Source organism: Acinonyx jubatus, chromosome C1, assembly GCF_027475565.1.
Source record: "Acinonyx jubatus isolate Ajub_Pintada_27869175 chromosome C1, VMU_Ajub_asm_v1.0, whole genome shotgun sequence".
Lineage (NCBI taxonomy): Eukaryota > Metazoa > Chordata > Mammalia > Carnivora > Felidae > Acinonyx > Acinonyx jubatus.
In genome coordinates, this window is record NC_069381.1 from 312,781 (window position 1) to 324,261 (window position 11,481).

The 11,481-nt window shown below is 63.3% G+C and overlaps 1 protein-coding gene across 1 annotated transcript; it reads right to left on the reverse strand.

Annotated features, from left to right (window-relative positions):
- Positions 1–3,802: 3,802 nt before the first annotated feature.
- TNFRSF4 (TNF receptor superfamily member 4) lies at positions 3,803–10,228 on the reverse strand. The gene is made up of 7 exons (XM_027058186.2): positions 8,571–10,228; positions 6,285–6,407; positions 5,739–5,840; positions 5,286–5,352; positions 4,451–4,647; positions 4,177–4,281; positions 3,803–4,091 (listed from the first exon to the last, which is right to left on the reverse strand). The coding sequence occupies exons 1-7, from the start codon at positions 8,716–8,718 to the stop codon at positions 4,021–4,023; spliced, it is 813 nt and encodes a 270-aa protein (XP_026913987.1). The 5' UTR covers positions 8,719–10,228; the 3' UTR covers positions 3,803–4,020.
- Between the last annotated feature and the right edge of the window lie 1,253 nt (positions 10,229–11,481).

Below are 11,481 nucleotides of genomic sequence, written 5' to 3' on the forward strand. Positions count from 1 at the left end.
GAGGGGGAAGGTCAGAAATGTTTGCTGTTCAGGGGCGCCTGGGTGGCTCGGTTGGTTGAGGGCCGCCTTTTATTTCGGCTCAGGTCACGATCTCACGCTGTGCAGTGTGGAGCCGGCTTGGGATCCTCTCTCTCCCACTATCTCCGACCCTCCCCGCCCAATAAATAAATAAACATTTAAAAACATGTTTTCTATTCAAAACCTGCAGTCTGTCAGGTCTGTAGGGAGAGATGTAGGCAGGAAGGGTGGGTGACAGATGCAGGTGACACAGGTAGACTGGTGCAGGGACCCCCCCCCCAAAGGGTGGTCTGGCCAGGGACTGCTCCCTCTCTGTGCCCCCTCCACACCTGGCTTCGTCCCCTACCCTGGATCCAACTTCCTCAGGAGGGCTCTGTGGGTTTTTAAAGATCACATCCTCAGGGCGCCTGGGTGGCTCAGTAGGTTGGGCATCAGACTTCAACTCAGGTGATGATCTCACGGTTTGTGAGTTCAACCTCTGCGTCGGGCTCTGTGCTGACAGCTGAGAGCCTGGAGCCTGCTTCGGATTCTGCGTCTCCCTCTCTCTCTGCTCCTCTCCCCCTCTCAAAAATAAACATAAAAAAAATTTTTTAATAAAATAAAAAATAAAGATCTCCTCCAACCACCAGAGAGCGTAGGATGAAGTCCCTTGGCATCCGGGCCCCAGAGACCTACCAGCTCACCGGTCCTTAGCACACAGCCCAATACCGAGAGGCCCCTCACTTTCCAGGGATCAGGACACCCACACACACACACTTTCTAGGGATCAAGACAAGACCCCTCACTTGGCCAAGAAGGTCTGACTGGGCTCCAGATGCACACGGTGTCGTCTTACAACACACACACACACACACACACACACACACGCACGCACACACATACGCACACACATGCACACACGCACAGACACACACACACCTGGACCCTGGACTGCTGCTGTGCGGACATCTTGCTCATGACTTAGAGCCCCCAGGGAAGCCCCCTCACACCTCCCCACCCAAGGACCTCTTTGGATCTTGGAAGAGGTTGCTGGCAAGGAGAGGTCTGGGCATGGATTGGGACTCCGGTCACTTGAAGTTCTGGGTCAGAGGTGGCCTGCTCACGTCACAGCTCTAACTGCTGGGCCCATTTGTATCCAGACCTCTCCAGACAAATCTGGTCCTCCTGGAAGTGGGTGGAGGGGCAGCCCCTGACGGAGCTCTCGAACCACAGAGAACGCAGCCTCCAGCTCACTGTCCCTTGTCTCTCTGAGCCTCGGCTTCCCCGTGTGGCACAGAGGGGTTCTGGGGCCCTGCCTCCTTACTGTAAGCCCCCCTGGAAAGCTCAGCCGTGTTTCCCAGCCCTCCAGCTGAGTCTCGGCAGGGAAGCGGTGAAGACTTCTGAGAATTCTGGGGAGGGGGGATCGGGAATGTGCCCCACGGGCTGTAGGTGTGCTGATAGCTGTGACATAAGCCTTTGAGACCTGCACCTGCCACCTGGCCCGAAGGAAATGACAGGAATTAGCAACTTGTGACCCAACTGTTCAAGTCCCAGGATGCACAGCCCCTCCCCAGACGGTCAGGCAGGGTCCTGCAGGGAAGGGAGGGGCTCCAGGCTGAGGTAAGGCCCACCCTCTCTAAGGAGCCCTGAGATCTCCGCTCAGCTCCTAGACGAGACAGGTCCAAGCGCTGGCCATTGCCGGACACCAGGTAAAGGTGCTCCAAGTACAGAATGGGGCAGCTCCTTCGTCCACTGCTCATTTCAAAGACCTGAGGGGTCCCGTCTGTGGCAGCGCAGGGTCACCCCGTTTCCGCTAAGCGGCCCAGGCAAATACAATGAACACCCACAAACTCAGTCGGCCTGTGCCATGCATCAGCTGGTCCTTCCGGAAGCAAGGGCAGAGAAACTTCTGGAAGCAGTTTATTGGGGGGAGGGGTGAAGGGGGGCTGGGCAGGAGGAGCTCTGTGCAGAAAATGTCCACTGGAGGGGCCCGAGTGGGAGAAGAAGGATCTTCCGTGGTTACCAGCCACAGCAGCACAAAAATCAAAGGGCCTAGATTACATCATGCCCACGGGATGGTGGCTTATGAGCAAGCCCCCTCAAAAGGCACGAGTGACATCAGCAAAATGTCAGTGCCTGCGTCTGCTTTCTCGTTCCAGCCCCTCCGGAAGCCCCCACCCCCCACCCCTAGCCACAGGCTGCGTGGATGAGTAGAGTTTCTGTAACTGGGCAGTGCGGCGAGAGATGATCTTTATCTGCTCGTCTGCGTTTTCCAATCCTTTATGAGCAGCTCGCCACATTTCTGCACAATCACCTGTTCCAACCGACACGGTGACCCCTGTTCCTGTCAGCAGAGGGTCCTTTAAGGAGCCAGGCAGTAACCAGAAGGGGGTGGGTGGTGGTGGTGTGGAGATGGGAATCTCAAAGCCACTCGTACCTGTACCCACAGCGGGCCCGGATGGGGAGCCAGGCGGGGGCGTGGAGGAGGGGCCGTGTGGGAGAAGGAAGCTGGGGACACACCAGTCACCGTGCTGAGCGTGTGCCTTTGGGGCTTGTGGGAGGTACCAGCTCAACACCCAGGCTCGGGGGTCAGGCAGGGCCTGGGGTAGATGGAGGCTGGGGTTTTTCAGCAGACGGGCAGGGGGTGAGGGGTCGGAGAGTTGTGCTCAGGGTCAGTGTGGCAGCAAAGAGAAGCTGAGTCTGTCCACCTTCCCATCCGATGGCAGAGCTGGGGCAGCCAGGCAAGCGAAGGGCGTCCTGGGTGTGCGAGGGGGGGAAGAGCGGGGAGGTGTGGAGAGGAAGCCCTGGGCCCCAAGGATCTGGCCCCTCCACCAGCCCCACAGCACTTTTCCATAGCCTCCATGCTGTCCTGGGGACCCCTGATCCCCAAATCAATTGTGTGGATTTGCTGTCTGTTGGAGGGCACGGTTTACATTGGTTTGTTCCCTGCTGAGTCCCACGCCTGTGGGGACTCGGTGCTGATGAACAAGGGACGGCCCTGTCTCCCCTTGGCGGTGTTCGGGCCAGGGCGGGAGCACTGGGAGATTTGAAGACAGGCTGAACGGGCCTTTGGGGTGACCTTGGGGAGAAAGATGGCCCAGGAAACAAGGAGGGTTGGTGGCCAGAGCTGAGGCTCTGCCAAAACCAGGGCTCGGAGTCACCTGCTGGCTGCGGGACGCCCCGCAGCCATGAAGGACATTCGCTCTGTGGCCTGGCGCCCCAGCGGGAGGGCCCCATGGTCCTGGAAGGCACGCTGAGGTCAGTGGGACTGTGCCGTCGATGGGCATTTGGACAGCCGGCCACCGTGCAGTCCGCCCCTCCAGAAGCCTCTCGTTCCCCAAAGTGCTGCTGCGGGGACCCACTCGCAGGTCTGGCAGGGCAGGGGGTTTTAGAGGCCTCGAGAAAGAGCTCTCTCCTTCAGGGGAACACATAAACCCGAAGGGTCGCTCTCAAAAGTCCCCTTGGGGACCAGGGCCTCAGGCCTCCTCCTTGCTCCCATTAGCACTGGGGGGGGCCTCGGGCCCACTCACCCAGGTTTAGGGTCTGGGGGGAGCAGCTCCTGAATTCCCCCACAAGCTGCTGGGTTGTCCAAACCCCACCCCCAGGACGCTCATTTAGGCCTCCACATCCCACCACAGGTGCTGGGACGTGCCCAGAGAAGGATGAGGGCAGGGGTCCTGGGGTCTCTGAGCAGTCGGCTTGAGCCCCCTCTCCAGCCAGAGGTGGGCACAGCCCCAGCCCCCGCCCCCCCCCCCCACCGCACGTGTGCAGCCCCCAGACCACCAGTGCCCAGTCAGAGACCACATGTGCCAGTGTCATTTATTGGGGGGGGGGGGGCACCACCCTGGGCGGGGAGTATGCACAGCATACATAGCAGAGCCCTGGGTGTCAGCCCAGGAGCACCTAAAACGGCGCGGGGTGGCAGGGTGGGTGGTGGGAAGGTGGGATGTGGTGGCCCGTGCTTGGGGGCGCCCCACGGCCCCCCAATGTCTAGCAGACCCTCTGGGCCCCTGGCCTGGCCGCTCAGATCTTGGCCAGGGTGGAGTTGGCATCGGCATGCTCCTCTTGGATGGGGGTCCGGAAGCTATTTCCACCTGGGGAGGAGGAGAGGGGGGGAGGTGGGCAACGGCCCCACCCCTTCGGGAAGCCGTCTGGGCTGGAGACACACTGCGCACTCACCGGGGGGTAGCCGCCAGGCTCTGTGGTGCAGGAGCAGGGCCAGTGCGGCCGCCACCGGGGCAAGCAGGCCCAGGCCCAGGCCCAGGACAGCAGCCAGCTGGGGACCTGTGGGGAGGCGGGGCCTGCTGGGGTTGGGGCCACCAGAGGAAGCAGTCCACCCGCCCCAGGAGGACCCCAATGAGGGCAGAGGGCGTCTCTACCCCATCCTCCCCCAGCCCCCTTCTTTTTTGGACTGGGGGGAGGGCCCTGCTGGGGCAAGGCCAGGCCCCCTTACCCCTGGGGGGCTCTGCAGGGGGTGTGAAGGGCTCCTGTGAGGTCCTAGGCCAGGCTGTGGTGGGCTGGGTGGTAGGGGGCCGGACTGGGGGGCCCTGGGTCTCCCAAGGCGTGGTGGCTGGGGGGCTCCTGTCCTCACACACGGCATCTGAGCCTTGGCTGGCCGGCCGCAGCGTGCGCTTTCCCGCCAAGGTGCAGCTGAGAAGGGCAGGGGGTGTGGATCAGGCCACAGGTCTGTACCACCACCTCCCCTGACTCCTGCCAGACTGATGGGATGGGCCCAGCATGAGACAGGACCAGGGGATGTGGGGAGCAGCTGGGGACCCACACTGGATCACTGTGTGGGCCGCCAAAGACCTGCCCAGGCCCCTCACCGCCCCCCCCCAGGGGGCCTCACACCCTGCAGGGTCTCCAAGGCCACCTGCTCACACCCTCACTCCCCATTTCCCCTCCCTCTGCTCCCCACAGTCTCCTCCCAGCCGGCTCCAGCCCAGTCTTGCCCTCTCACACCACCAGCTTGTTCGTCTCTTCCTGCCCCCACCACGGAGCCCCCAGCTACAACTGACTGGTCTCATAAACCCCCAGGGCCTGGGAAAGAGTCTCACACACTCCTCACTCCGGCCCAGCAGCCAGGCTGGTGGAGGAGGCTGGACCCGGGGCTGAGCAGGCAGGCAGGGGCCATGGTGGGGCCAGGGTCATGGGCCATGAGGAGCAGGAGTCATGAGGGGACCGGGCCATTTGTCAGGGCAGCAGGAGCCAGGAGCACCCCACCCCCAGCCGGCAGCTTCCTGCTCCGAGGCCTGGCCCCTTGATCCCCAGGCCCCCAGGACACTCACTTGGTCCAAGGCTTGCAAGCCTGGTCATCACCTGGGGAGAAATGTCCCGGTGGGCACGGGGCACAGTCTGCAACAAAGACAGGGACAATCTCAGTCCATCTCCTGCCACCTCAGGGACCTGGGCGCTGCAGCCACTGGGGGCTGGTCCTGGAGGGCTAGGCGCTCACCTACCGTGCCCTCCGGAAGCCCCTCCCTGCCCACATCCACCCACTGGCCAGGACCCGGTGCCCCGCCCCACCCCCTTCTGGGCACCTGTTTGTTGGGGGAAAGGAACATGGTGGCAGGACTGGGATGGGGGTACAGGGGAAGTAAGAGCGTGCGATATGGAAGACATGCTTCTTTTACAGCTCCTGAGGCCCCCCCCAGGCACGTGACCCTGGCCTCTCACACACACACTGCCCCCCACCCCGCCCGGGGCTCACCGCACACACTGCCCCCCCACTCCGGGCTCACCGACTCCACGATCGTAACCGTCCTGGGGCTCAGTGCCTGGCCTGCAGCGGCAGACGGTGTCCTGCGTGGGTGTGCATCTCTGCTTGGGCTCGCTCCCACTTCCTGTGGGGAGGGGGGGGGGGTCAGGTGAGGCAGGCACAGCTGGCAGGGAGGCAGAGAGGCCGGAGGACAGAAGCCGAGGGTCCCCGGACCAGCAGCCCCACACACAGCCCCTGGAGGCCATATTTCTCTGGCCCCTAGGGCACCCGGTGGCCGCGGCAGCCTCCCTTCCCACCTTCCCTCAGGCCTGCACCAGGACCCTACATGGCCCTTGGATCCAGGTCTCGTCACCCCAAAGGCCACCTGGCAGGCACATGCTCCTCCCTGACTCCGCGTGGCCTCAGCCCCCCTGGGAGGAGGACAGTTCTCCTTGGGGACCTCCATGGTGTGGCAGCCCCACTGTGGTTTGGGGTTTGTTTCTGTGGCGCTGGGGGCCTCACGAGAGCGCTGGGCGGGGCGACGGGACGCAGGTGGGGGGCCAGGGGCCAGGGCCGGGGTGGCGCTCACTCTGGTTGCACTGTGTGCAGGGCTTGCAAGGCTCGTAGTTCACGGCCTCATTGTAGAAGCCGGACGCGCACTGGAGGCACTTGGTGTCCTGGTCACCGCTGCAGCGACTCTCCATCCCATAACCTGCAGGACGAGGAGGGTGGACTCAGCCTGCCCAGCCTCTGGCCCGGCCACTGTCCTGAGTCCCCTAGTCCGTGACACCTGTGTCCCAGGACCCCATCTGCACATCCCTGTGTCCCAGGCCCCCGTGTTTCTATCTCCCTCTCCCCATTCCTCACCCCATGTCTCCCATCCCCATGTCCCTTGTCCCCATGCCCCTGTCCCCCTTTCCCCATGCCTCCATCCCTATGGCCCTTGTCCCTTTGTCCCCATGTCCCTGTCCCCCTTTCCCCTCCCCGATCCCCGTGTCTCCATCCCTATGGTCCTTGTCCCCTTGTCCCCATGTCCCTGTCCCCCTTTCCCTCTCCCCAATCCCCGTGTCTCCATCCCCATGTCCCTTGTCCCCATGCCCCTGTCCCCCTTTCCCCATGCCTCCATCCCTATGGCCCTTGTCCCTTTGTCCCCATGTCCCTGTCCCCCTTTCCCCCTCCCCGATCCCCGTGTCTCCATCCCTATGGTCCTTGTCCCCTTGTCCCCATGTCCCTGTCCCCCTTTCCCTCTCCCCAATCCCCGTGTCTCCATCCCCATGTCCCTTGTCCCCATGCCCCTGCCCCCCTTTCCCCATGCCTCCATCCCTATGGCCCTTGTCCCCTTGTCCCCATGTCCCTGTCCCCCTTTCCCCCTCCCCGATCCCCGTGTCTCCATCCCTATGGTCCTTGTCCCCTTGTCCCCATGTCCCCGTCCCCCTTTCCCTCTCCCCAATCCCCGTGTCTCCATCCCCATGTCCCTTGTCCCCATGCCCCTGCCCCCCTTTCCCCATGCCTCCATCCCTATGGCCCTTGTCCCTTTGTCCCCATGTCCCTGTCCCCCTTTCCCCCTCCCCGATCCCCGTGTCTCCATCCCTATGGTCCTTGTCCCCTTGTCCCCATGTCCCCGTCCCCCTTTCCCTCTCCCCAATCCCCGTGTCTCCATCCCCATGTCCCTTGTCCCCATGCCCCTGCCCCCCTTTCCCCATGCCTCCATCCCTATGGCCCTTGTCCCTTTGTCCCCATGTCCCTGTCCCCCTTTCCCCTCCCCGATCCCCGTGTCTCCATCCCTATGGTCCTTGTCCCCTTGTCCCCATGTCCCTGTCCCCCTTTCCCTCTCCCCAATCCCCGTGTCTCCATCCCCATGTCCCTTGTCCCCATGCCCCTGTCCCCCTTTCCCCATGCCTCCATCCCTATGGCCCTTGTCCCTTTGTCCCCATGTCCCTGTCCCCCTTTCCCCCTCCCCGATCCCCGTGTCTCCATCCCTATGGTCCTTGTCCCCTTGTCCCCATGTCCCTGTCCCCCTTTCCCTCTCCCCAATCCCCGTGTCTCCATCCCCATGTCCCTTGTCCCCATGCCCCTGCCCCCCTTTCCCCATGCCTCCATCCCTATGGCCCTTGTCCCTTTGTCCCCATGTCCCTGTCCCCCTTTCCCCCTCCCCGATCCCCGTGTCTCCATCCCTATGGTCCTTGTCCCCTTGTCCCCATGTCCCCGTCCCCCTTTCCCTCTCACCAATCCCCGTGTCTCCATCCCCATGTCCCTTGTCCCCATGCCCCTGCCCCCCTTTCCCCATGCCTCCATCCCTATGGCCCTTGTCCCTTTGTCCCCATGTCCCTGTCCCCCTTTCCCCTCCCCGATCCCCGTGTCTCCATCCCTATGGTCCTTGTCCCCTTGTCCCCATGTCCCCGTCCCCCTTTCCCTCTCCCCAATCCCCGTGTCTCCATCCCCATGTCCCTTGTCCCCATGCCCCTGTCCCCCTTTCCCCATGCCTCCATCCCTATGGCCCTTGTCCCTTTGTCCCCATGTCCCTGTCCCCCTTTCCCCCTCCCCGATCCCCGTGTCTCCATCCCTATGGTCCTTGTCCCCTTGTCCCCATGTCCCTGTCCCCCTTTCCCTCTCCCCAATCCCCGTGTCTCCATCCCCATGTCCCTTGTCCCCATGCCCCTGCCCCCCTTTCCCCATGCCTCCATCCCTATGGCCCTTGTCCCCTTGTCCCCATGTCCCTGTCCCCCTTTCCCCCTCCCCGATCCCCGTGTCTCCATCCCTATGGTCCTTGTCCCCATGTCCCCATGTCCCAGGTCTCCATGTCCCCTCTCCCCGTGTACCTCATCCCCATGCCCCCACAGGCATCCCTCCCCAGCTCTGTGGCCAGACCACTCACCTGGTGGGCACTCGCTACAGCACTTGCCGTCTTTGGGGTAGGTGTTCCCGACACAGTGGAGCGTGGCCGCGGTGCCCAGCACAAGCCCCAGGAGCTGGACAGCTGAGTGAGGTGCCCTGGGCCACTGAGCCCCCACAACCACCCTCATCTCTGCCCGGTGCAGGAGTCTGGGGTTTTTCCTTGCAGGATGTGGCTATAAGAGCTGCGGGGGAGGGGTGGGGAGGGAGGGAGGAGGGGGGGACCAGGAGGAAGGAGGCCCAGGAAGGGCTGGCGACCCCTGCCCCGGGCTGGTGGCAGGCAGGCAGCCTGTCTGGGATGTGGGCTTCTCTTCTGCCCCGGGGCCCGGCCCCCATCCCCTCAACGACACCTACTAACCTCAGGCTCAGCCAGCTGGCAGCTGGGCACCAACCCAGACCCCTCCTGCAGCATGCAGACAGACCCCGGGGCCAAAGTGCGGCCCCACAGCCCCCTGGCCCCTGCCAGGCCCATCCGGTCTACACCCACCCCCCCGACACGGGACCCCTCTGGCTCCCATCTCACCAGGGAAGCGGGGCACCCTGGATGCCTTCCTGCCCTGCTCTGCCCACTCAAGCCACTTGGAGGAGGGTTGGTCTCAGAACCCCTCCAAAGCCCGCTCCTTCTGGGCACCCACTCTCCCTGTACAGGGCAGGGTCGGCCCCTCCGGGGGAACAGGCGGCTAGCTATTCCTACCCCCCCCCACACACACACACAAAAGGCCACATTCACGCCAGTCTTCACCCCCTCAGCAAAAGGGTGAACAGAGGACACGGGTGAACGGAGGCAGCACACTGGGTTGGGAGACAGGCCCTTCACCATCTGGACCCGTGACTGGGCACCAGCTCAAGGGGAAGAAAAGGAGTGCTCCCACCTCCAGAGCATGGTCCCTGGCACAAGTGCCCAGAACTAGCTCAGAGCAAGCGTGCACACGTGGGAGCACGTGGGAGAGCGTGTGCAGGTGTGGAGCAGTGTGGCAAGCAGGCAGGTGCGGACGCAGGGGGGGTGCTGGTGTGGGAGAGTGTGCGTGAGGCTGAGTGTGTCTGAACACCGCGAGTGTCAGGGACTGTGTGTCCCCACGTGCTGAAGCCAACCCCCAACGTGGCAGTGTTTGGAGATGGGGCCTCTAGGGGGGTGGTTAGGGCTAGACGGGGTCAGAGGGCTGGGCCCTGACCCCACAGGACCGTGGTCCTTTTGGGAGAGACCCCAGGAGAGTCTCTTCCCACCTTGAGGGAGGGAGGGTCTCTTTGCCTTGCGAGGACGAAGGAGAAGGCGGCATCTGCCACCAAGGAGAGAGGCCTCAGGAGAGAGCAGCCCTGCCCACACTTGACCGGGGCCCCAGGACTGCTGTTTAAGCTGCCCCACCCATGGTGCTGTGTTCGGACGGCCCCACAGACCAAACGCCTGCAGATGCATCCTGGGGGCAGTGTGCCCAAGAGCACGTGTGAACCTGTGTCCGTGCGCGGGCACATGTGTGTGTCACCGGCCTCACGTGCCGGGACCTGTGTGAACACCCAGGTACTTCTTTGGGGTGGGGGTGGGGAGTCCTGTGAAAACAAACCATCAGCACCCACTCCGACTCCCCGGCCGGGCAGAGGCCAGCAGGACAGCTGTGAGCCTTCTGCTGGCGGGGCCAACTCTGCCTCCCCAAGAACTTTAGAGGCCACATCAGGCTCTCCCCACCCTGCCCCACACCCACCCTGGGCTTAGGGTGTCCCCACAGCACCAAGGCAGCAGTAAAGACTGGAAGGACCCAGTGTGATCCTACGGAGCGCGTGGCGCCCTCAGACACAGATCTGGGTGGATCCAGGGCAGGCAGGGAAGGCCCGTGTGCAGGAACTCTGCGGTGGGTCAAGGGGGAAGGACACAGGCACACGCATGTGCGCACACCAGACGAACGTGTGCATACGTGTGCATTTTCTCTTACACCCCTCGAGGAAGGGGACGCTCTACTGTGTCATTTTTGTACCTTTCAAATCACAACCGTGAGATGAAATTAACCATTCAACAGTTACTTTAAAAAGTTTCAGGCAGGGGGCCTCCCTTGGGGATGGGACGAGAGCGGGGTAGGAGCTGGAAATCCCCCTCCCCGAGAAAAACAGGTAAGGAAGCTGAGCTCCCCCGGCCCGTCTGTGGGAAATTCCTCCTGGGCTCTGCGGGGCAAGGCTGCCAGGGAGGCGGCCACGGCCCACAGCGGCTGGGGCGCAGGCAGAGGCAGCTCTCCCAGCCGGCAGGGGGCCACTCAGGGTCAGCCTTCGCCACGCCTGCCAAGTGAGACGGGGTCCACACAGGGAAGGGGATCAGGGCGTCCAGACGGCCGGGTGTGCGTGCGTGCGCGTGCGTGCGTGCGTGTGTGTGTGTGTGTGTGCATGCACGCCGTCTCCCACAGGTGGTGAGAAAAACCTTTTCTTAAATTGACAAAAACCGGAGCCTCTGAGGTTGAGGGAACAACCCGGGGGTCTGGTGGGCAGCGCCCCCCTCTCCGGCGGCACCGGCCTCCACCGCCTGAGGCCCTGCACACCTGGCCCCTGTATCCCCATCGGTCCACAGCGGCCCGTGGAGCACAGACAACTAACTGTATGTCACCCGCTCGATTCACCGCCATCCTGTGGGCCCAGCCGACCCCCCCCAGCTCAGCCCACACCTCCAAGTGTCACACACCTGCTTGCTGCTGATGCACCCACGTGGGCCTGGCCACCATGGGGACCCCTCCCACCACGCACTCTCGTCCCTTCTGAAGTCTTTCCTCTTGTTTGCCTAGAAACCAGCCCAGGTGTCACCGCGCCCTTGTTCCTCTGCAGCGGCCCCGCTCCCACGCTTTTCGGAAGCGGGTCCCTGTGGCAAGGGTGGACCCGCTGGCTGGGCGAGCTGTCCACTGAGGAGCCACGGACCACAG

Bases quoted from the DNA above. Each gene is read 5' to 3' on its own strand.
- TNFRSF4 (XM_027058186.2), bottom strand. From the start codon at position 8,718: ATGAGGGTGGTTGTGGGGGCTCAGTGGCCCAGGGCACCTCACTCAGCT. The intron at 4,648-5,285 runs GTGAGTGTCCTG...TGCCCTTCTCAG, and splicing joins GCTTGCAAGCCTTGGACCAA to CTGCACCTTGGCGGGAAAGC. The intron at 4,092-4,176 runs GTGAGTGCGCAG...CCTCCTCCCCAG, and splicing joins AGCCTGGCGGCTACCCCCCG to GTGGAAATAGCTTCCGGACC.